General features: G+C 46.0%; 3 protein-coding genes across 3 annotated transcripts in view; 1 reads left to right on the top strand and 2 right to left on the bottom strand.

Moving 5' to 3' along the window:
* Positions 1–19,214, bottom strand: part of LOC144485607 (uncharacterized) — a 37,471-nt gene extending 18,257 nt beyond the window's left edge. The window contains 1 exon segment of the mRNA XM_078203706.1: positions 18,338–19,214. Coding sequence (XP_078059832.1) covers positions 18,338–19,214 — 877 coding nt within the window.
* On the top strand, positions 46–14,659 carry LOC144485613 (uncharacterized). Its single transcript, XM_078203710.1, is given in 6 exon segments — positions 46–79; positions 2,802–3,888; positions 4,057–5,107; positions 7,674–7,680; positions 14,133–14,403; positions 14,405–14,659. Coding segments are annotated over 5 exon segments (2,463 nt in total). The 5' UTR covers positions 46–79; positions 2,802–2,983; the 3' UTR covers positions 14,634–14,659.
* Positions 8,319–12,638, bottom strand: LOC144485600 (uncharacterized). Its single transcript, XM_078203699.1, has 3 exons — positions 12,318–12,638; positions 8,568–9,166; positions 8,319–8,483 (listed from the first exon to the last, which is right to left on the bottom strand). Exons 1-3 carry the CDS (start codon positions 12,636–12,638, stop codon positions 8,330–8,332), a joined length of 1,074 nt encoding a protein of 357 aa, XP_078059825.1. The 3' UTR covers positions 8,319–8,329.
* Positions 19,215–24,931: the final 5,717 nt, after the last annotated feature.

Genomic DNA, 24,931 nt, shown 5'->3' on the forward strand with positions numbered 1-24,931 from the left:
GCAGTAAGCAACGGCGTTTGCCCCACGCAGTGTGGGTGATCGCAATCGGAGAGAAGTTCCTCTGTCTCATCAGCAGCCGGTAAGGATGCGGAAACGTAGAGGGAGCAATGGAACCGGCGGATGGACGTAGAGGGTTTCTAAATACCTGGTCAAAGCCTCAAATCTCGAAAATGAGCCCGTCGGTCTGTGTTTGCAGCTTCCGGTCTTTTTCCCGAGACGAGACTCAGGTTAACGGCCGCCATCTTGATTCAGCAGGGAGGAGAACGCATGCTCTCGGTGACGCAACATCGAGTGGGCGGGGCTTCATGTTTCTGCTTCCCCTCCAGGTCCTAGCTCCCGGTCCTATAGCACAATGAGCTATTAATAGGTTTCTAAACAGCTTCACCCACCCAGGCTGCAGCTGCTGTTTGCAGCCTCGATGAGTCCATGGGCCATGTACATATTCAGTCTGAGAGTTGCAAACTCTGTATAGTTACCTAAAGCGGTTACACAGCTTTTGGTTACACTTCAGCCCCAGGCTCCTCATGTTTACATAGAAACATACATAGAAAATAGAAGCTGGGAGTCGGCCGTTCGGCCCTTCGAGCGTGCGCCGCCATTCATTATTGTCATGGCTGATTATCAAATTCAATACCCTGATCCCTGTCGCCCCAAGAGATTTATCTAATTGAAATCAGACTCTACTTCCACTTTTGAAGAACGTGAATCCAAAGATTCATGACCCTCTGAGAGAAAAACATCTCATCTCTGTTTTCAATGGGCAATGCTGTTTTTTAAAACAGCGACTCCCTCGATTCTCCCCTGAGAGTAAACATCCTCTCCAGATCCAAAACAGAAAATGCTGGAAAGTCTCAGCAGGTCAGGCAGCACCTTTTCTCCCCCTTTGCTTCGCCTTTCCCCCTTTTTCTCAATTTTTCCTCCCTCCAATCCACCCCCCCCCCCCCCCCCCCAACATCTTCATCCATCACAACTTCTTCAGCTTCTCTGCTGTTTGGCCATTCACACTTCTATACTCTCTATGGACTGCCATTAGCATCCTTTCCCCTGGTTCCTGTGGCTTGGACCCATCTTTCATTCCCTCACAGTGTAAATATCTCCCACTTTCTATGCCTTTTTTATGCTTTGACAAAAGGTCACCTGGACTCGAAGCTTCAGCTCTTTTCTCTCCTCACAGATGCTGCCAGACCTCCTGAGATTTTCCAGCATTTTCTCTTTTGGTTTCAGATTCCAGCATCCGCAGTAATTTGCTTTAACCTTTCTCTCCATATTCACCCTGTCAAGAGTTTTCAGAATCTTGAAGGTTTAAATTAAGTTGCCTCTTACTCTTTTGAAGTCGAGCAGAAGCTAAACTCGAGCAGAGACTGTCTCACTGCTCCTCATCGGACAATCCACCCATTTCCAGGTATTAATCTACTAAACCTACTATGAACTGCTTCTCATAAAGCAGTTAAAGAATAATATGCACTCATATTTTTCCTTAAATAAGGAAACCGATAATGTACACACTGCTCCAGATATGTCTAACCAATGCCCTGTGCAACTGAAACATAACTTCCCTGCTTTTACTCAATTCCCCTCATAATAAATAATAGCTTTCTGAATTACTTGTACCTGAGATAATATTGCGATTTTCTATCGTGATGGATTTTGGACACTTTTTCTTAAACAGGGGGTTAGAAAGGGAGGATTTACACACAACAAGCTCAAACCAAGAGTTGTCTCTTCTGATGTAGGCTTTCTGAATGGGATAAGTAGGTAGCTGTGAATGGAATGTTTCCACTTGTTGGTGTTTCCAATACTGGGAACCATGAACAGACAACAGAGACGAATAAATCAACAGGAGGAGATATTTATTTCTTCGGACAGTTGTTAGAATATGGAACTCACCGCGACTGGAAGTGGTTGAGACAAATACCTTAGATGCTTTAAAAAGGAAACCAGATGAGAACATGAGAGAAAAAGGATTAAAAAGTTGAGCTGAAAAGCTGAGTTGAGGTGAGCAGAATGAGAGGAGATTTGTGTGGATTAGAAATTCCAGTACAGATCAGGGCAGGGGTGGGGTGGCGGCGGGGGCAGGGGTGGGGTGGCGGCGGAGGCAGTGGCACAGTGGAACTATCACTGGACTAGCAATCCAGAGACCCAGGATAATGTTCTGGGGACCGAGGTTCGAATCCCACCACAGCAGATGGTGAAATTTAAATTCAATTAAAAGTCTGATATTGACCATGAAACCATTGTTGATTGTCGTAAAAGCCCATCTGGTTCACTGATGTCCTTTAAGGATGGAAATCTGCTGGCCTTAACTGGTCTGGCCTACATGTGACCCACAGCAATGTGGTTGACTCTCAAATGCCCTGTGAAATGGAGGGCAGTTGGGGATGGGCAATAAATGCTGTCCCAGTCGGCGACACCCACACCCCGTTAAAAATGAATTTAAAAAATAGACTGGCCTGTTTGTGTTTTGTGTATCTCATGTATTCATAGAATCCCTACAGTGCAGAAGGAGGCCTTTCAGACCACCCCACCCAGGCATATTCCCGTAACCCCACATATTTACCCCGCTAATCTCCCTAACCTACACATCTTGGGACAGAAAGGGGCAACCACCTAACCTGAACATCTTTGGAGAGTGGGAGGGAACCGGAGCACCCGGAGGAAACCCACACAGACACGAGGAGAATGTGCAAACTCCATACAGACAGGTAACCAAGGCTACAATCGAACCCAGGTCCCTGGTGCTGTGAGGCAGGAGTACTAACCACTCTGCCATCCATGTAATTCTTTGTAAACTTATTTTGCAGGAAATTGAAGAGAAGGATCTGCAGTCTGGATGATCGAATCTCACGTCAGACAGAGTCAATCGGTTCATCGGGATCTGAAAATTTGTGCATCTGAAGGGATTTAATTGACCATCTCAGTTGGAAACTGGTGAGAATCCGTTCATCTGCTCCTCGTGTGGGAAGGGATTGATCAGCTGGTAAACATGCTGACACGACAGCGAGCTCGCAACAGTGAGAGTTCATTCACCTGCTCCGTGTGTGGGAAGAAATTCATGTGTTCGTCCAACCTGCTGGCTCACCAACTCGATCACATTGATGAGAAGCCTCTTCAAAGCTCTGACTCTGGGGACAGCGTTGAGACGTCTGAGGAACAGGCCCAACACCAGCTCCTTCACATTGACGAGAGACCGTTCAGCTGCTCCCACTGCGGGAAGAGGTTCAGCCAGTCCTCCCGCCTTGCAGAGCACCAGCTCCTTCACACACACGAGAGACCGTTCAGCTGCACTCATTGTGGAGAGTCATTCAGTGACTCAGTGCATCTCACTGAGCACCAACAAGTTCACACCAAGGACAGGCCATTCAGCTGCTCCCAGTGTGGGAAGAGATTCACTCAGTCCTCCCACTGCACCGTTCACCAACTGGTTCATTCTCAGAAGAGACATTTTAAATGTTTTAAATGTGAGAAGACCTTCAAAAGAAGGATTAGTCTGCTGAGACACCAGGGCACTCACACCGGGGAGAAGCCGTGCCCCTGTTCTGTTTGTGGGAAGAGATTCGCTCATTCATCTCATCTTCTGACACACAAGCGAGTTCACACTGGGGAGAGGCCTTTCCTCTGCTCCCTGTGTGGGAAGAGATTCACTCGATTTTCACACCTTTTGACACACAAGAGTATTCACACTGGAGGGAAACCATTCACCTCCTTAATGTGTAGAAAGGAAGAAGTTCAATCAACTGACCAGCTGACACACCAGCGAGTTCACACTGGGGAGAAGCTGTTCACCTGCTCGGTGTGTGGGAAGGAATTCACTCGGTCTTACTATCTTCTGAGGCACCGGCGAGTTCACACTGGGGAGAGGCCATTCCTCTGCTCCGTGTGTGGGAAGATGTTTCCTCATTCATCCCAGCTTGTGATACACGAGCGTGTTCACACAGGGGAGAGGCCTTACGTTTGCCCTGTGTGCGGGAAAGCATTTGCTTCTTTACAACACCTGCTGAAACATCGGCCTGTTCACACTGGGGAGAAGCCATTCTCTTGCTCCATTTGTGGCAAGAGATTCACTCAGTCATCTGACCTGCTGAGACACCAATACATTCACACAGGGGACAGGCCGTTCACCTGCTCTCAGTGTGGGAAGGGATTCACTGATCCATCCCGCCTGCAGAGACACCAGCGAGTTCACACCGGGGAGAAGCCGTTCACCTGCTCTGTGTGTGGGAAGGGATTCACTCAGGTATCCAACCTGCAGAGACACCAGCGAGTTCACACCGGGGAGAGGCCGTTCCTGTGCTCTGTGTGTGGAAAGGGATTCGCTCAGTCGTCTAGCCTGCTGAAACACCAACACATTCACACCGGGGAGAAGCCGTTCACCTGCTCTGTGTGTGGGAAGGGATTCACTGATTCATCCTATATGCTGAAACACCAGCGAGCTCACACTGCGACAGAACCGTTCACCTGCTCCCTGTGTGGGAAGGGATTCACTGATCCATCCTGCCTGCAGAGACACCAGCGAGTTCACACCGGGGAGAAGCCGTTCACCTGCTCTGTGTGTGGGAAGGGATTCACTCAGGTATCCAACCTGCAGAGACACCAGCGAGTTCACACTGCGACAGAACCGTTCACCTGCTCCCTGTGTGGGATGGGATTCACTGATCCATCCCACCTGCAGAGACACCAGCGAGTTCACACCGGGGAGAAGCCGTTCACCTGCTCTGTGTGTGGGAAGGGATTCACTCAGGTATCCAACCTGCAGAGACACCAGCGAGTTCACACCGGGGAGAGGCCGTTCCTGTGCTCTGTGTGTGGAAAGGGATTCGCTCAGTCGTCTGGCCTGCTGAAACACCAACGCATTCACACCGGGGAGAAGCCGTTCACCTGCTCTGTGTGTGGGAAGGGATTCACTGATTCATCCTATATGCTGAAACACCAGCGAGCTCACACTGCGACAGAACCGTTCACCTGCTCCCTGTGTGGGAAGGGATTCACTGATCCATCCTGCCTGCAGAGACACCAGCGAGTTCACACCGGGGCAAAACCGTTCAACTGCTCCATGTGTGGGAAGGGATTTAATCAGTATTACAGCCTGCTGAAACATAGACGACTTCATGTGTGACCGGCAAAGTTGGATTCTGTTGTTTCTGCGCCCTGAGATAAACAATAACAATTGGATGAATAGGGGAGGCAGTAGCACAGTGGAATTATCACTGGACTCAGGGTAAGGCTCTGGGGACCCAGGTTCGAATCCCACCACAGGCAATGGTGAAATTTGAATTCAATTAAAATCTCGAATTAAAAGTCTAATGACAAACCTTAACCATTGTTGATCGTCGTCAAAACCACTCTGGTTCAGTCATGTCCTTTAAGAAAGGAACCCTGCTGTCCTTACCTGGTCTGGCCTACATGTGACTCCAGACCCACAGCAATGTGGGTGACTCTCAAATTCCCTCTGAAATGGAGGCAGTTAGAGATGGGCAAGAAATGCTGGCCCAGCCAGTGACGCCTATATCCAGTAAAAATGAATTTAAAAAAGTTCCTCAGTATCTCAGTAACCTCCTCCAGCCCCACAACACTCTGTGTAAATACAAGTTGTTGCTGATTATGCCCTGAGATAGAAAATGTGAACCCGATTCCCCTCGTCCACCAACACAGCAACTTCTTCACAAAAATTGAAGCACATGGGATTGGGGCGAATGTATTGAGATTGAAAACTTGTTGGCAGACAGGAAATAGAGTAAGATTAAACAGGTCTTTTTCCAACTGGCAGGCAGTGATTATTGGGGTAATGCAGGATCAGTGCTCTGACCCCAGCTAGTCACCTGCCATGGGTCTTCTGTTTTTTTCCCCCCGTTTATAATGCATCATTTTTAAATTGTTGCTTCTTAATATTCTGATTTAAAACCATGGATAAGCTCAAACCACTTTTGGATAACCTGTGACTCCCTGATCAAGAATCTTACCGACCATTGCATGCCATTCTGGTCACCGTATTATAAAAAAGATATCTCGGCACTGGAGAAGGGTACAGAGATGATTTTTAATGATGATACCAGAAATGTAGAAAACAGCTCACCATCACCTTCTCGAGGTCAATCAGGGGTTAGCAATAAATGCTGGCCAAGCTCGCGATGTCCACATCCCATAAATGATTTTTAAACTGTGTGTTTGGTTATCCATCAGGAAAGGATTGACACGCTCACGCTTTCTTGAAAAATTAAGGCTGAGGGGGAACCTAATAGAGGGCTTCAAAATTATAAAAGGTTTTGAAATAATGTTTCTTCTTTTGGAGAAAGGCAAAACTGGAGACCATCAATACAAGACAGTCGCCAAGAAACCCAATAGGAAATCCAAGATAAATTTCTCCACCCAAAGAGTGGTGAGAATATGGAAATCATGACCACAGGGAGTGAAATGAACAGTATCGATGTCTTTCAGGGGAAGCTCAACAAGTATTTGTGTGTGATTTTATAATTCATTCAGGATTTATTTCAAAAAAACTAAGAATAAAGTAACAGGAGATATTTTGAGGCATCTGAGAGTCTGTGTGTGTGTGAGGGTGTCTGTGTAAGGGTGTCTGTGAGTGTGTGTGTAAGGGTGTCTGTGAGTGTGTGTGTTACTTCTCATTGGTTTCACACCAACCTTCCTCTTTCTGAGCAGACATTCTGGCCCCTGATAAACCCATTGAGTGATTTGAATGGTACAATTCAGAGATTCTTCATCCAGGGTGAAACCACAGGCTGACTGTGTGCTGTGTAAAACCTGACATCTACACAACCTAATCCCACTTCTCCTGGAACAACGTGAAGTGACTACAATTTTCCAGATTGATTTCTTTGCTCTCAATATTCTTTCAGATAGTTCATAAATTCCATGAGTACATTATCCTTTAACACACCTATGGTGTCCAGTTTAAATACTACCCTCAGTCTGACCAACATATAGCAATGGGATTGTTGCTATTACAGGAATCCATTCTGTAAATCTGATTCCAAGGCACTCTGGAGTAATGCAGTGATCCACACCTTCCCACTCAACACCAATCTATAGTTCCATCTGAGTTCCAGAGTTTAACATGATTTTTCAAAACACAGGCAGCAGGGTGGCACAGTGATCAGCAGCGCCAGGGACCTGAGTTCAATCCTGGGCTCAGGTAGTACGAGTAAGCTTACATTAACACTGCAATGAAGTTACTATGAAAATCCCCTAGTCGCCACACTCGGCGCCTGTTTGGGTGTACTGAAGGAGAATTTAGCATAGCCAATGCACCGAACCAGCATGTCTTTCAGACTGTGGGAGGAAACCTGAGCACCCGGAGGAAACCCATGCAGATACGGAGAGAACGTGCAAACTCCACACAGTCACCCAAGACCGGAATTGAACCGGATCCCTGGCACTCTGAGGTAGCAGTGCTAACCACCGTGCCACAGCTCTCTGTGTGGAGTTTGCACGTTCTCCCTGTGTCTGCATAGGTTTGCTCAGAGTGCTCCACTTTTTGGAAGGAGTAATTTGACAAGGAAAAATTCAATGAACGGCATGACACTAGTAAGCTCTGTGGAACAAAGGGACCTGGGTGTGATTGTCCATAGATCTCTGAGGACAGAAGTGTATGTTAGTAGGCTGGTGAAAAAGGCATGTAGGACACTTGCCTTTATCAATTGAGGTATAGATTACAAAAGCAAGGAAGTCATGTTGGAGTTGCATAGAACTGTGGTGAGGTCACTGCTGGAATACTGTGTGCAGTTCTGGTCGCCACATTATAAGAAGGATGTGATTGCATTGGAGGGGGTGCAGAGGAGATTTACCAGTGAAGGTGAGTTACAGATGAGAGGGACAGTGTCAAAAGAGAGAACCATTGACAATATTAGATAATGTGGGGAAGTTGGGTTATCAGTGGTTTAGAGGGTAAAGGGAGATGAAGGGAGGTCTCATGGACAAGATGAGCAGTGAGAGGGTTTGATGGGAGATAGCAGAGGAATTGGAGAAAGATGTGAGTTCAGTACTTGGAGAAAGGGAAATTTCAGAGAGAGTTTTGTCTGGTGGTCCAGTGGAAGGGAGGGAGGCAGCTGATCAGATTGTCTCAATCTTAGAGACAAAGAAGCTCCACGAGCTCCTCACACTTGTTGTTGAAGATGAGGATGGAGGAGACAGGAGAGAGGCCCTTCAAAAGGAGAACCATTCACAGATTTAAAAAAAAGACAACAGAGAATACATTAACACAAAGACGGTGTATTTGAATTTTGTGCAGAATATTCGCCTCTATAACTGGCCTGAAGTTTATTAACATCAGCAGGTGCAGACCACAGTGTGACTGACAACAACATCCAATCTCCAGTTATTTATGAACTTGCTGGTGTCTCAGCAATGCGGATGACTGAGTGAATCTCTTCCCACACTTGGAGCAGGTGAATGGTCTCTCCCCGGTGTGAACCCGCTGATGGACAGTGAGATGAGATGATCGCCTGAACCCAGTCCCACAGTGAGAGCATCTGAATGGTTTCTCGTCAGTGTGAACTTGTTGATGGGACACCAGTTCCTGCGAGGTTTTAAAACATTTCCCACACTTCAGACACTTAAACGGTCTCTCATCAGTGTGGCCTCTTTGGTGTGTAATTAGGATGGATGAATTAACAAATCCCTTCCCACACTGGGAGCAGGTGAATGGTCTCTGCCTCGTGTGAACATGCTGGTGTGTCAGCAGGGTGGATTTGTGAGTGAATCCCTTTCCACACTCAGAGCAGGTGAATCGCTTCTCCCCGGTGTGAACTCGCTGGTGTGTCAGCAGGGTGTATTGGTGAGTGAATCCCATCCCACACACAGAGCAGGTGAATGGTTTCTCCCCAGTGTGAATTAGTTTGTGTTTAATCAGGGTGGATGACTGAGTGAATCCCTTCCCACACAAAGAGCAGGTGAATGGCCTCTGCCCAGTGTGTGTGCGCTGGTGATTCTGCAGGGTGGATAACTTAGTGAATCCCTTCCCGCAGTCCGAGCAGGTGAACGGCCTCTCCCCGGTGTGACCACGCCGATGGGTTTCCAGCTGGGATGGGTAATTGAATCCCTTCCCACAGACCCCACATTTCCACGGCTTCTCCCCATCATGATTGCATTTATGTTTTAACAGGCCAGATGACTGGTTGAAGTCTTGTCCACAAATGGAACACGAGTACGGTTTCTACCCACTGTGAACGGTGCTTTTTCCTTCCATGTTCAAAATCCGATGATATTCCGGTCACAAAAAATTAGGCGACTCTGTGAGATCCTGATGTGGAATTTGGTTTCAGTTTCCCAACTGCAAATCCTAATCTTCTAAGACACGATGAAATTGATTTAAAACAGAAAAAAAGGGAGTGAGAGAGAACACACAAAAACAGGTTGTGAAATTGAGCTGAATGAATGGGGTGATTTGTGGGGCCGGCATTAAGAAAAAGTGACCATGAAAGCTGCTGGATCGTCATAAAAACCCAACTGATTCACTCATGTGCTTCAGGGAAGGAAACCTGCCACCTGGTCTGGACTGACACATGAACCAATATCTATCGAAGCGGTGAGAGAGAGGTGGAAGAAGCAGAGGGTGAAGGAGAGGGTTTCTCTACATCCTGACCAGAATCTCCTAATCTCTCAACCTCCACCATTTAGCTGGACCAGGGTAGTAGGTGCATGTGAAGATCATCACCTCCTAGTTCCCCTCCAACTCATACAACATCCTGACTTGTCTGACATCAACTACTGCATGAGCAGACGTTTCCAGCATTTAAATAGCGGGAAGACTGGAGTCATTGTCTTCAGTCCCCATGATAAACTTCACCACCCTCACAACTGACTCCGCCCTCTCCATGTTAAATATCTGAAGCTGAACTAAGTTGTTCACAACCATGGTGTCTTACTTGAGAAGAGTTTTAGACCACATATCCACATCATCACCAAAATCATCTGTTTCCACCTCAGTAACATCCCCCAACTCTGCCTTAGCCTCAGTTAATCATAGAATCTCTACAGTGCAGAAGGAGGCCATTCGGCCTATAAAGCCCACACTGACAACAATCCCACCTCGGCCCTATCCCCATCGCCCCATGTATTTACCCTGCTAAACCCTGACACTAAGGGGCAACTTAGCATGGCCAATCAACCTAATCCACACATCTCTGGAGTATGGGAGGAAACTGGAGCACCCGGAGGAAACCCACGCAGACACGGGGAGAATGTGAAGACTCCACACAGACAGTGACCCAAGCTGAGAATTGAACCCGGGTCCCTGGAGCTGTGAGGCAGCAGTGCTAACCACTGTGCCACCGTGTCGCTGCAGAATCCATCATCCATTCCTTTCTTACCTCCAGACTAAACAATTCCAATACAGTTTCAACCGGCCTCCAACATTAAGCAACCCCCTCCAAACCATCCTAAACAGCCCATATGCTTGCTCACACCAAATCATGTTCACCCATAGAACCATAGAAAATTACAGCTCAGATACAGGCCTTTTGTCTTCTTGTCTGTGCCGAACCATTTTTTGCCTAGTCCCACTGACCTGCACTTGGACCATATCCCTCCACACCCCTCTCATCCATGAACCCGTCCAAGTTTTTCTTAAATGTTAAAAGTGACCCCGCATTTACCACTTTATCCGGCAGCTCATTCCACACTCCCACCACTCTCTGCGTGAAGAAGCCCCCCCTAATATTCCCTTTAAACTTTTCTCCTTTCACCCTTAACCCATGCCCTCTGGTTTTTTTCTCCCCTAGCCTCAGCGGAAAAAGCCTGCTTGCATTCACTCTATCTATACCCATCAAAACCTTATACACCTCTATCAAATCTCCCCTCAATCTTCTACGCTCCAGGGAATAAAGTCCCAACCTATTCAATCTCTCTCTGTAACTCAGCTTCTCAAGTCCCGGCAACATCCTTGTAAACCTTTTCTGCACTCTTTCAACCTTATTTACATCCTTCCTGTAACTAGGTGACCAAAGTTGTACACAATACTCTAAATTCAGCCTCACCAGTGCCTTATATAACCTTACCATAACACTCCAACTTTTATACCTTTTTTAAACAACGGAACAACATGAGCCACCCTCCAATCATCCGGCACCTCCCCCGTGAATACTGACATTTAAAATATGTCTGCCAGGACCCCTGCAAGTTCAACACTAGCTTCCCTCAAGGTCCATGGGAATACCCTGTCCGGTCCTGGGGATTTATCCACTCTGATTTGCCTCAAGACAGCGAGCACCTCCTCCCCTTTAATCTGTAAAGGTTCCATGGCCTCCCTACCAGTTTGCCCTATTTCCGTAGACTCCATGCCCGTTTCCTCAGTAAATACAGATGCAAAAAAACCATTTAGTATCTCCCCCATCTCTTTTGGTTCCATACACAGTGTACCACTCTGGTCTTCAAGAGGACCAATTTTATCCCTCACTATCCTTTTGCTCCTAACATACCTATAGAAGCTCTTTGGATTTTCCTTCACTCTGTCTGCCAAAGCAACCTCATGTCTTCTTTTAGCCCTCCTGATTTCCCTCTTAAGTAGCTTCTTGCACTTTTTATACTCCTCGAGCATCTAATCTGTTCCTTGCTGCCTGTACATTTCATACAACTCTCTCTTTCTCTTAATCAGTGTTACAATCTCCTTCGAGAACCAAAGTTCCTTATTCCTATTTACTTTGCCTTTAATCCTGACAGGAACATACAAACTCTGCACTCTCAAAATTTCTCCTTTGAAGGCCTCCCAATTTCCATTTACATCCTTACCAGAGAACAGCCTGTGCCAATCCACACTTCCCAGATCCCTTCTCAATCCACACTTCCCAGATCCCATCTACAAATGTTTCCTTTTAAGAAGCATCAGAATTTTAAAATTCTCATCTTCGTTTTCCTCCATGGTTACAATCATTCCTGTGTCTGTAATCTTCTCCAGCCACACACACTCCTCTGAGATCTCTACTATAATCTAATTCCTCTTGAGCATTCTCAGTTTTAATCATTATACCATTACAAATCATCCTTTCAGTTGCACAGGCCACAAGCTCTGCAATCTCTTCTTTAAATCTCTCTGCCTGTCCATCACCTCTGCTTTCTTTAAAACCCACCTCTTTGACCAAACCTTTGGTCACCTGTCCTAATATGGCTCAGTATCAAATGTCAGTGTATAACATTTGTGAGAAAATGTCTGGGGCTGTTTTATTATGTTAAAGACACAATATGAATATAAATGATTGCAACTGCCCAGATATCGTTGTTCTCATCAGTAAGAGATTGGAAGTGAAAGGGTGAAGCAGTTTGATGGTCAAGTTATTCACATTCTGTCAGTGGTAATTCCAAAACATTGCCCCAAAGACGGCGACTGCGCATGCGCCGTGTTGCTGGTGCGCCGACTGAAGACGGCGACTGCGCATGCGCTGTGTTGCTCTTGCCCCGATGACGATGGCCCTGATGAACCCGGGTCTGTAACTGGGAGAATGCTGAGGCCCTGCTCTGCGCTGAGGGCTGGGACCATCCTCTGATATCGCCAGGTTCTTTTTAAGAGTTCGCAGCTTACGTAACATGTTTACGACGCCTCTCCAAACCCCCGCCTGGTCTATCGCGTCCTCCGCCCCGCCATTCCCACCTTTACTGATTGTGGATCCGAGAAAGAATGTCTCCACCGCCATTAATCACACTGCGCATGCTTCACTCAGCCCCGCCCCTCATTCACCCCGATTGGTCGGAGGACCAGTTGCTCCCTCGCGACCGTCTCCTTCTATTGGCCCGGAGCTGCCGTCAATCAGTCCCTGGGCATTGTGAGGTGTCGGGTGAGAGGTCAGTGCTGAGGGGCGGGGTTTACAATGAACATTCTCCACTCTCCCTGTCCACCGCTTCCGGCTTCTCCCCACAAACCATCTCCAACAAAGAGAGAAGGGGACACACTGACCGAGTGACAATGTCACTGCATTAGTAATCCAGAGAGACAGCACAATGTTCTAGGGACAGGGCTTCAAATCCATTCAATTAATACAATCTACAATTTAAAGTTAGTCTCAGTGAGGGTGACTGAGGTTTCTCTGAGAAAATCTCCACACATTCCATTCTGGGCACAAGATTCAGATTCCTGTTTTGTCACAAGGTATGAATGAAATTATGTTCAGTTTGTTATTTTTGTTAAAATTGGGTTTTTTTGTTAAATTTGTCAAAAATTTGACAAATGGTACAGTGGTTAGCACTGCTGCTTTTCAGCGCCAGGGACCCGGGTTCAATTCCCAGATTGGGTCTGTGTGGAGTTTGCATGTCCTCCCCGTGTCTGCGTGGGTTTCCTCCGGGTGCTCCGGTTTCCTTCCACAATCTGAAAAATGTGCTGGTTAGGTGCATTGGCCATGCTAAATTCTCTCTCAGTGTACCCGAACAGGCGCTGGAGTGTGGTGACTCGGGGATTTTCATGGTAACTTCATTGCGGTGTTAATGTAAGCCAACTTGTGGCTAATAAATGGACTTTACTTTAAAAGGATCTGGAAAGAATTATCTAAAACTTAATTTGGATATCCAGAGAGTGTGTGGGACAGGAATTTACAGATTTGGGGGAACAAGAGAGGATAAAATGTTCCAGAGAAACTAGAATTGTCTGTTCAGAGTTTCTGTCCTGGACTGACATTTGGTTACATTTGTAAACCCCATTGACAGCATATTAGAAGCTGAGGATTTGTGGAGAAAATATTTAATTAAGGATCAATTCAGGGTCAAAGTCATTTGGGGAATGAAAGTGAAAAATATTCCACCAAATGAGAACTGTCTGTTCTGAATTTCTATCTTGTACTGACAGTGATGACATTTTAAACTCCTTTATCAGGTTATTAGAAGCAGAGGATTTGGAGATAGGAAATGCAAACCAAACATCGCATCAACATCTGATACTCAATGAATCAGAGTGTGAGTATCATTGACCTTTGAATGTGGAGGGAAGATTGTTTTAACAAGTTGCATAGCCTTTAAAACATTTCAACATTTGAAGCAGATAGAATCCACGTGTACTGTGTACGAGGCTTGAACTGATCAACCAACCTGGAGAGAAACAAGGATACCAGCACCACAGAGAAACCGTGTAAATGTGGGGATTGTGGAAAGGGATTCAAGTATCCATCCCTGCTGGAAATTCACCGATGCAGTCACACGAGAAAAACCATTCACCTGCTCTGTATGTGGGAAGGGATTCACTCAGTCAACCACTCTGCTGAGACACCAGCGATTTCACACGGGGGAGAGACCGTTCCCCTGTTGTGTGTGTGGGAAGGGATTCACTCAGTCATCTGAGCTTCTGATACACTGGAGAGTTCATACTGGAGAGAAGCCATTCACCTGCTCTGTTTGTGGGAGGGGATTCACTCAGTTATCCCAGCTGCTGACACACCAGCGCGTTCACACTGGGGAGAGGCCATTCACCTGCTCTGTGTGAGAAACAATTCACTAATTCATCAAACCTGCTTACACACCAGCGAGTTCACACTGGCGAGAGACCATTCATTTGTTCCATGTGTGAGAAAGGATTCACAACTTCATCCAACCTTTTGACACACCAGCGAATTCACACCCGGGAGAGGCCATTCACCTGTTCAGTGTGTGCAAGGGGATTCAGTCAGCTAGCCCACCTGCTGACACACCAGCAAGTTCACAAGTGACTAAAGGGTTTGGATTCCACTGATGTTGCTGGCGTTCATTATACCCAGGACTGAACCATGTTCATTGTGACAATTCAGGTTTGTCTCTCTGATGTTACCAACCATAGTTCTGGCTGGAGTTTAAGATTCTAGTTAGTTTGCTGATTGTGTTCTTGGGCCTGCAGCCTCCCTTTAAGAATATGTGTCTGTGATCATTCCCCTGAATTCAGAGAATTCCACCAGCAATCAGTTTGCCACAAATATTGAACTTTTACTTCAATCCTAAATTGATCTTTGATTCAAAACTCGACAATTTAGTGTCTGAGATGTTCTCCTGATGAACATCTCCAATTAGAAAGTGCTGATTAATCCTTGCTGACAATTCTTACTGACCTGCACATTACACACAGTGAGAGCTCCGTTATCCCCCAGAAAGAAGGGGAATGGGAATTGGTGGAGAATCAAGCGTTCCCAAATTTTACCCCTTCCGTCTGGTACTGAAATCCCCTCGGCCCGGGAATGAAGACAGGTCCAATTGAAATAACAAACTGGTGTATATCTTTCATGAAAAAGGGGCTACAAAATCATCAGATAGGAGAGATTGGTATCAATCTTATTGAGTAAACAAGTAAACTAAATCAAATTAACTGAGGGGAGGGGATTGGTGTCAGTGTGGGGTTTACATCAGTCAGCAGGAGATTGGTGTCAGTGACTGTGGGGTTTATGTCAGACAGGAGGAGATTGGTGTCAGTGACTGTGGGTTTTATATCATGATGTGGAGATGCCGGTGTTGGACTGGGGTAAACACAGTAAGAAGTTTAACAACACCAGGTTAAAGTCCAACAGGTTTATTTGGTAGCAAAAGCCACACAAGCTTGGACACACGCATCTCCATTAAGGACGGTCACCTCAGCACCTCACTGTACCGCAAGCCCACGGATAACCTCATGATGCTCCACTTCTCCAGCTTCCACCCTAAACACATAAAAGAAGCCATCCCCGACGGACAAGCCCTCCGAATACACAGGATCTGCTCGCATGAGGAGGATCGCAACAGACACCTCCAGATGCTGAAAGATGCCCTCATAAGAACAGGATATGGCGCTCGACTCATTGATCAACAGTTCCAACGTGCCACAGCGAAAAACCGCACCGACCTCCTCAGAAGACAAACACGGGACACAGTGGACAGAGTACCCTTCGTTGTCCAGTACTTCCCCGGAGCGGAGAAGCTACGGCATCTCCTCCGGAGCCTTCAACATGTCATTGATGAAGACGAACATCTCGCCAAGGCCATCCCCACACCCCCACTTCTTGCCTTCAAACAAGCGCACAACCTCAAACAGACCATTGTCCGCAGCAAACAACCCAGCCTTCAGGAGAACAGTGACCATGACACCACACAACCCTGCCACAGCAACCTCTGCAAGACTTGCCGGATCATCGACACAGATGCCATCATCTCACGTGAGAACACCATCCACCAGGTACACGGTACATACTCTTGCAGTTCGGCCAACGTTGTCTCCCTGATACGCCGCAAGAAAGGATGTCCCGAGGCATGGTACATTGGGGAAACTATGCAGACCCTGCGACAACGGATGAATGAACACCGCTCGACAATCACCAGGCAAGACTGTTCTCTTCCTGTTGGGGAGCACTTCAGCGGTCACGGGCATTCGGCCTCTGATATTCGGGTAAGCGTTCTCCAAGGCGGCCTTCGCGACACACGACAGCGCAGAGTCGCTGAGCAGAAACTGATAGCCAAGTTCCGCACACACAAGGACGGCCTCAACCGGGATATTGGGTTCATGTCACACTATTTGTAACTCCCACAGTTGCGTGGACCTGCAGAGTTTCACTGGCTGTCTTGTCTGGAGACAATACACATCTTTTTAGCCTGTCTTGATGCTCTCTCCACTCCCATTGTTTTGTTTCTTAAAGACTGGATTAGTTGTAAGTATTCGCATTCCAACCATTATTCATGTAAATTGAGTCTGTGTCTTTATAAGTTCTGTTTGTGAACAGAATTCCCACTCACCTGAAGAAGGGGCTTAGAGCTTCGAAAGCTTGTGTGGCTTTTGCTACCAAATAAACCTGTTGGACTTTAACCTGGTGTTGTTAAACTTCTTACTGTGTTTACCCCAGTCCAACGCCGGCATCTCCACATCATTGCTGATTATCGGCAGCATTTTGTGTTTGGGAATTAGAGCTGGAGATGGATGGTCAGTTCCCCTCTGTCCGGGGCTGGGGGATTCACACTCATTTCCCCAGGACACTCATTATCACTGCAACTTTACAGGAGAAAGTCCCCGCTTCAATCCCCACTGCAAACTTTGTGTTTAAAATTGTTACTGATGATTGTCTTTTGATTTATTGTCACATGTATTAGTATACATTGAAAAGTATTGTTTCTTGAGCGCTACACAGACAAAGCATACCGTTCATAGAGAAGGAGAGAGTGCAGAATGTAGTGTTACAGTCATAGCCAGGGTGTAGAGAAAGATCAACTTAATGCAACGTAAGTCCATTCAAAAGTCTGACAGCAGCAGGGAAGAAGCTGTTCTTGAGTCGGTTGGTACGTGTCCTCAGACTTTTGTATCTTTTTCCAAGTGGAAGGAGGCAGAAGAGACAATGTCTGCGGTGCGTGGGATCCTTGTGGTAAATCCTATCAATGGCCAAATGAAAATCCTGATAAATTACATCAACTTCATTGCCATTGCCAACTCTCTCTGTTACCTCCTCAAAACATTCGATAAGATTGTCCAGGGAAATGTTCCCTTTTGAAATCCATACTGATTTCTCGATTTTCGTATGTTCTGTCCTTTACTTGGGATTCTATTTATCGACATGAGGCTGACTAGTCTATCATTCACTGAGCATGTTCTGTCCTCTTTCTGAAATGTCGGAATCAGATTAGCTCTCTGCCAGTCCTCTGGCACTACACATTTAGTGAATTAATTATGAGTAGTACTGTCTGTGCTATCTCTTCCCGACATTCTTTTAAAATGTGAATTTAATCCATCCCCTTTAAGTTATATTAGTTTATCCAACACATCCTTTCTTGATTTTAAATGAACTTCTCATTACTCATCTGATCACTCAATTTTTTATTTATCTATTCTCTCTCCCAGAGTACAATGAAGCAAAAGAATGTTTGAAGATTTCGGTAATCTGTAGATCATTAGCTGTGGTATTGTGCTGTCTGTCCCTTCATAGTCCAATTCACATCACAGATTTCCTCTTTTATTGATGTATAAAATATTTCACCATTCTGTTTAATGTTCCATGATAATTTCATAATGCAGGTGTCACTGTGTAATGTGCAAGCCAGTAAGAATTATCAGCAAAGATTACTCAGCAGTTTCTAATTGGAGATGTTAATCAGTGGAACTTCTCAGACATTGAATTGTCAATGTTGCACCACAGATCAATTTAGGATTGAAGTAATAGTTCAGAATTTTGTAATTGAGTGCCTATCATGAGTTCTTGGATGAAGGAGAGATCAGAGGGTGCTTTCAAAACCCAAAACTGCACTCCTGAGAATCAGTAACATCTCCAGAATATTAAACTCCAGCCAGTTATTCTCTAATCGGCAGAAACAAACCAGATATATTCAGATGATCAATCCTTGACAAAATTAACAGCAGCAATAACAGAATTCAACAACTGCTGTCACTTGTGAACTTGCTGATGTGTCAACAGGTGCTGTGACTGAGTGAAGCCCTTTCCACACACACAGCAGGTGAACGGCCTCTCCCCAGTGTGAATTCTCTGGTGTGTCTGCAGGTGAGAGCACTGAGAGAATCCCTTCCCACACTCGGAGCAGGTGAATGGCCTGTCCCCAGTGTGGGTGCGTCGGTGTGCAGTGAGGGCGGAAGAATGTCTGAACCTCTTTTCACAGGAAGTGCAGCTGAATGGCTTCTCCTCGGTGTGAATTCGCTGGTGTGACCAAAGGCCACTCGAGTGAGTAAATCTCTTCCCACACACAGAGCAGGTGAATGGTCGCTCCCCAGTATGAGTGCGTTGGTGTGCAGTGAGGTCGGAAGATTGCCTGAACCTCTTTCCACAGTGCGTGCAGCTGAATGGCCTCTCCTCTGTGTGAATTCGCTGGTGTAACATGAGGCTGGATGACTGAGTGAATCCCTTACCACACATACAGCAGGTGAATGGTCTCTCCCCAGTGTGAACCCGCTGGTGTGCAGTGAGGTTGGATAACTGTCCGAAACCCTTTTCACAGTAAGTGCAGCTGAAGGGCTTCTCCTCAGTGTGATTTCGCTGGTGTCTCAGTAAGTTGGTTGACTTAGTAAATCCCTTCCCACACACAGAACAGGAGAATGGCTTCTCCCCGGTGTGGCTGCGTTGATGGATTTCCAGCAGGCATGGGAAATTGAATCCATTGCCACAATCCTCACATTTCCATGGTCTCTCTCCAGTGTGACTGCGTCGATGGTATTCTAACAGGGATGGATAATTGAATCCTTTCCCACATTCCTCACATTTCCATGGTCTCTCTCCAGTGTGACTGCATCGGTGAATTTCCAACAGGGATGGATAATTGAATCCCTTCCCACATTCCACACATTTCCACGGTTTTTCCATCGTGCCAGCCCCACCGTGAACGCGTCGATGGATTTCCAGCCGGGATGGAAAATTGAATCGTTTCCCACAGTCCCCACATTTCCACTGTTTCTCCATGGTGTCAGTGTCCCTGTCTCTCTCCAGGTTGGATGACACACACACGTCCACACACAGAACACATGTATAGTTTCTTCCTGCTATGAACGGTGTTATATTTTTTCAGGCTGTATAACCAGAGAAACCACTTTCCACATTCAGTTCACTGGACACTTTTGCTTGGGTATGCGTGCTTCCAGATCCTTTTATAAAAGAATAGAAAGAGACAAAGGTCACAGCACAGAAGGAGGCGGTCACATTGAAATTAGAAATCCCTTGTTTTCTGAGACAAAGGTATTTTACAAAAGTCATCGCCGTCAGTACAGGACAGAAATTCAGAAAGGACAATTCTAGTTTCGATGGAACATTTCTTCCTTACTCATTGCACCAAAGCTGTAAATCCCCATCCTTCACATTTTTGCTCCTTCCTGGCCTGAAATCATAGTCACAGAGTTTTACAGCACAAAAAGAGGCCCATTGTGTCAGTGCCGGCCATCAAACATATCTATTCTAATCCCATTTCTTGTACTTGGTCCAGAGCCTTCTATGCTATTGCATTTCAAACACTCATCTAAATGGTTCTTAAATGTTGAGAGTTCTCACCTTTACCACCCTTTGAGGTCGTGAGTTCCAGATTCCCACCACCCTCTGGGTGAAAAAGTATTTTCTCAAATCCCCTCTAAATCTCCTGCCCCTTAACTCAAATCTATGGCAGCTGGTTTTTGACCCCTCTAAGGGGAAAAGTAACTTCCTGTCTATCCTAAACAAAAAGAGAACATGCTGGAAAATCTCAGCGGGTCTGGCAGCATCTGTAAGGACAGAAAAGAGCTGACATTGAGTCCAGATGACCCTTTGTCAAAGCTAAAAGGCACAATGTGGAGATGACGGCGTTAGACTGGGGTGGGCACAGTAAGATGTCTCACAACACCAGGTTAAAGTCCAATAGGTTTATTTGGTAGCATGAGTTTTCGGAGCACTGCCCCTTCATCATGTGAGTGGACTCAAATAAAATCCAAATAAACCTATTGGACTTTAACCTGGTGTTGAGATACTTCCTACAATGCCTAAAAGGCATAGAAAGTGTGAGATATTTATACTGTAGGGTGAGAGAATGAAAGATGAGTCACAGCCACAAAATGACAGTCCATAGAGAGAATAAGAGGTATAAATGGCCAAATGGCAAAGAAGCTGAAATCAGAGAGTAAGCTGTGACAGATGAAGATGCTTTTATCCCAAGTTTGCAGATGACACCAAGATTGGTGGTATAGTGGACAGTGAAGAAGGTTATCTAGGATTGCAACAGGATCTTGATCAATTGGGTCAGTGGGCTGACGAATCGCAGATGGAGTTTAAATTAGATAAATGTGAGGTGATGCATTTCGGTAGATCGAACCAGGGCAGGACTTACTCAGTTAATGGTAGGGTGTTGGGGAGAGTTACAGAACAAAGAGATCGAGGGGTACATGTTCATAGCTCCTTGAAAGTGGAGTCACAGGTAGACAGAGTGGTGAAGACGGCATTTGGCATGCTTGCTTTCATTGGTCAGAACATTGAATACAGGAGTTGGGACGTCTTGTTGAAGTTGTACACAATACATTGGTAAGGCCACACTTGGAATACTGTGGACAGTTCTGGTCACCCTACCATAGAAAGGATATTATTAAACTAGAAAGAGTGCAGAACAGATTTACTAGGATGCTCCCAGGACTTGGTGGTTTGAGTTATAAGAAGAGGCTGGATAGACTGGGACATTTTTCTCTGGAGCGTAGGAGGCTTAGGGGTGACCTTATAGGGGTCTATAAAATAATGAGGCACAGATCAGCTAGATAGCCAATATATCTTACCAAAGGTAAGGATGTATAAAATTAGAGAGCACAGGTTTAAGGTGAGAGATACAAAAGGGTCCAGAGCGGCAATTTTTTTCACAGAGGGTGGAGAGTGTCCGGAACGAGCTGCTAGATGCAGTAGTAGAGGCAGGTACATTCTTGTCTTTTAAAAAGTGTTTAGACAGTCACATGGGCGAGATGGGTAGAGGGGTATGGGCCAAATGCAGGCAATTGGGACTAGCTTAGGGGTTAAAAAAGGGGCAGCATGGGCAAGTTGGGCTGGAGGACCTGTTTCCATGCTGCAAACCTCTATGACTCTATCCTAACTATATCCCTCATAATTTTAAAGACTTCAATCTTGTCCCTATCAGCCTTCACTGTTCTAAGAACAACAATCCCAGCGTAGCCAGCTTCTCTCCATAGTTGAAATGCTCCAACACAGGCAACATCCTGGTGAATCTCCTCTGCATCCTCTCTCGTGCAATCACATCCTTCCTGTAGTGTGGTGACCAGAACTGCACACAGCACACTAGCTGTGGCCAACCGAGCATTTTATACAGTTCCATCAGAACCTCCCTGGTCTTCTGTTCTATGCCTTGGCTGATAAAGGTAACTATCTCATATGCCTTGTAACCACCTTACCAACCTGTCCTGCTTCCTGATAGGATCTTTGCACATGCACCCTTAGGTCTCTCTGCTCTACTTCCTAGCATCCTCCCATTCATTGAGTATTCACACCCACTGCAGCATCTCCACCCTCCACTTCCAACTTCCTCCTTCGCTCCTGTGAACGGATTGAGAATAAAATTCTTGAATCAAACATTTTCTCTCCTGGTCACGGGGACCCTGAGAACCCGCCCGCCCTTTGTGACGTCACAGATAGCCGCGCCTGCGCCCTGCTGCCCGCTGGAACAAGATGGCGGTCGTAACCCCGGGCCTGTTGCCGGGAAAAGCCTCGGTGCTCCAAACGCGAGAGCTGCAGGATTTTATTGGGGATTCGCCTACATGGCCTACACCGGGTGTTAATGAACTCTGTCCTCACCCTCCGCCTCCTACCGGCCGCCGTTTCTTCTCGCGCCGCCGCCTCTTACCGTCCGCCGTTCGACAAACCAGCTTCTCGTCCACTGTCCAGCCTGCGCATGTTCAGTACAACGAGGAACTGCGCATGCGTTCAGGTCTCCTGCTCTGATCGGGGACATTCTCTCCCGCGGGGCAGGTTGGGTAACATCCCCGCCATTGATCCAGTGAGTTTAGAATTATTTATCCGCTGTTGCTGAGACTCAGTAAGAAGTCTCACAACCAGGTTAAAGTCCAACAGGTTTATTTGGAATCACGAGCATTCGGAGCACCGCCCCTTCATCAGGTGAGTCTCCACATCTACAAGCATCTTCACATCATTGTCAAGACTGCGCTCGTCCCCTCAGCCTCCTGCAGCCACACCGCACATGCTCCGCTCAGGGAGGTGGGCACTGGGTGCAGAGCTTAACAGGCACGTGCGTGTTGCCCTTCTGAAGGAGATTGGCCTGATTAACCTGGCATTTATTTCATCAATGGAATGAAATATCGAGTGTCACAGTCATTGAAAAATAAAATGTTAGAAAGCAGTGAACATTATAAATAAACATAAAAACTAGGAGCAGGAGTAGGCCATCTGGCCCCTCGAGCCTCCTCTGCCATTCAAAAAGATCATGGCTGATCTTTTTGTGGCCTCAGCTCCACTTACCCGCCCGTTCACCATAACCCTTAATTCCTTTACTGTTCAAAAGTTTATCGATCCTTGTCTTAAGAACATTCAATGAGGTAGCCTCAACTGCTTCATTGGGCAGGGAATTCCACAGATTCATAACCCTTTGTGTTAAGAAGTTCCTCCTCAACTCAGTCCTAAATCCGCTTCCCCTTATTTTGAGCCTGTGCCTCCTAGTTCTAGTTTCACCCACCAGTGGAAACAACTTCCCAGCTTCTATCTTATTTATTCCCTTCATAATCTTATATGTTTCTATAAGATCTCCCCTCATTCTTCTGAATTCCAATGAGTATAGCCCCAGTCTACTCAGTCTCTCCTCATCAGCCAACCCTCTCAACTCCGGAATCAACCTAGTGAATCTCCTCTGCACCCCCTCCAATGCCAGTTTATCCTTTCTCAAGTAAGGAGACCAAAACTGTACACAGTACTCCAGGTGTGGCCTCACCAGCACCTTATACAGCTACAACATAATCTCACTGTTTTTAAACTCCATCCCTCAAGCAATGAAGGACAAAATTCCATTTGCCTTCTTAATTACCTGCTGCATCTGCAAACCAACTCCTTGAGATTCCTGCACAAGGACACACTTGTGCTAGCTACTCTTACTCATTAGCTATCCGGTGCAAAATTAATATCTTAAAAGTAATAATTCATTTCATCATTTATTAATTGTCTACTTTTAAAAAAATTAATCATGCTAATCTGATTTAATTTCCCAACTCTGATTCATGGCCTCATTTTGTTCCTGTCTCCAAGCCCCTTAACTTTATCTGACAGTGTAATGTTGTCCTGGAAGCCAACAGGAAGAGGTCTCAGAGGATCAAGGGATTTGATTTGATTTATTCTTGTCACAGGTACTGGGATGTAGTGAAATGTATTGTTTCTTGTGCGCTATACAATCAAAATATACTATTCATAGAGTACATAGGGGAGAAGGAAAGGAGAGGGTGCAGAATATAGTGTTGCAGTCACACACAGGCTGTAGAGAAAGATCAGCTTAATATATTGTAGGTCCATTCGAAAGTCTGTTGGCAGCAGGGAAGAAGCTGTTCTTGTTGATTGCTATATATTAGCAGACCTTTGCATCTTTTTTCTAATGGAAGAAGGTGGAAGAGAGTATTTCCAGGGTGTTTTGCATCCTTGATTATGCTGGCTACTTTCCTGAGTCAACGGCAAAATTATGAGAGACATAGACAGGATGGATAGTCTGAGGCTTTTTCTGAGGGTGGCACGGGCTCAAGGTGAGAGGGGGAACGTTTTCAATGCAGAGAGTGGTGGATGCTTGGAATGTGCTGCCAGAGGTGGTGGTGGAAGCAGGCACATTAGCAACATTTAAGTGGCATCTGGATGGTACATGAATAGGAAGGGAATGAAGGATACCGACTGAGTATGGGCAGAATTTTATTTTTTAGTTTAGTTAGGGCATCATCATTGGTACAGGCTTGGAGGGCCAAAGGGCCTGTTCCTGAGCTGTACTTTTCTTGTTCTTTGAAGTTTAGATGGAGTGAATGGATGGGAGGCTGATTTGCATCATGGACTGGATTACATTCCCAACTCTTTGTAGTTTCTTGCGATCTTAGTCAGAGCAGAAGAAGCAGGGAGTTCTGTAATAAGTCAACCTGTGTTGACCAGTCAAGTGTGTAATTGCGAAATGAAAACAGGAAATGTTGGAAAAACTCAGCAAGTTTGGCAGTAACTGTGGACAAAGAAACAGAGTTAGGGACACAAAACAGTCTGACTCTCCTTCAGATTCTTCTTCTAAGTCATTGAGAAACCCTGGTTACCAAGTTATCTTTTAAACTTAAACATAGCATTTCACTTTCAGTCAGGAACAGATCCCAGTTTTACACCAATCTCTGATTTGACAGCACATTTACAGCATCCATCATTGTTCTTCCTGACTCTAAACCTAGTTGTAAAGGAGTTTCTGTTCTGTGTCGAGGAGCCCTGAACCATGGAAGAGAGCAGCTGGGACACATTTCTTACCCACCTCAGGATTCACCTACACGGGGATTTTGCTGTCAGTGAAGAGCGATGTGAAAAAGCCAAGTGCTATTTGTCCCTCTCAGTGT

Source organism: Mustelus asterias, unplaced genomic scaffold (assembly GCF_964213995.1).
Source record: "Mustelus asterias unplaced genomic scaffold, sMusAst1.hap1.1 HAP1_SCAFFOLD_201, whole genome shotgun sequence".
Classification (NCBI taxonomy): domain Eukaryota; kingdom Metazoa; phylum Chordata; class Chondrichthyes; order Carcharhiniformes; family Triakidae; genus Mustelus; species Mustelus asterias.

What these genes read in the sequence shown, in the direction of transcription:
- LOC144485600 (XM_078203699.1), bottom strand. Translation starts at nt 12,638, where the DNA reads ATGGCGGTGGAGACATTCTTTCTCGGATCCACAATCAGTAAAGGTGGG. An exon ending in GCGCAGTCGCCGTCTTTGGG is followed by an intron (nt 9,167 to 12,317) that starts GCAATGTTTTGG and finishes CACAGTGGGTAG; the next exon opens with AAACCGTACTCGTGTTCCAT. An exon ending in ACTGATGAGAGACCGTTTAA is followed by an intron (nt 8,484 to 8,567) that starts GTGTCTGAAGTG and finishes GAAACCATTCAG; the next exon opens with ATGCTCTCACTGTGGGACTG.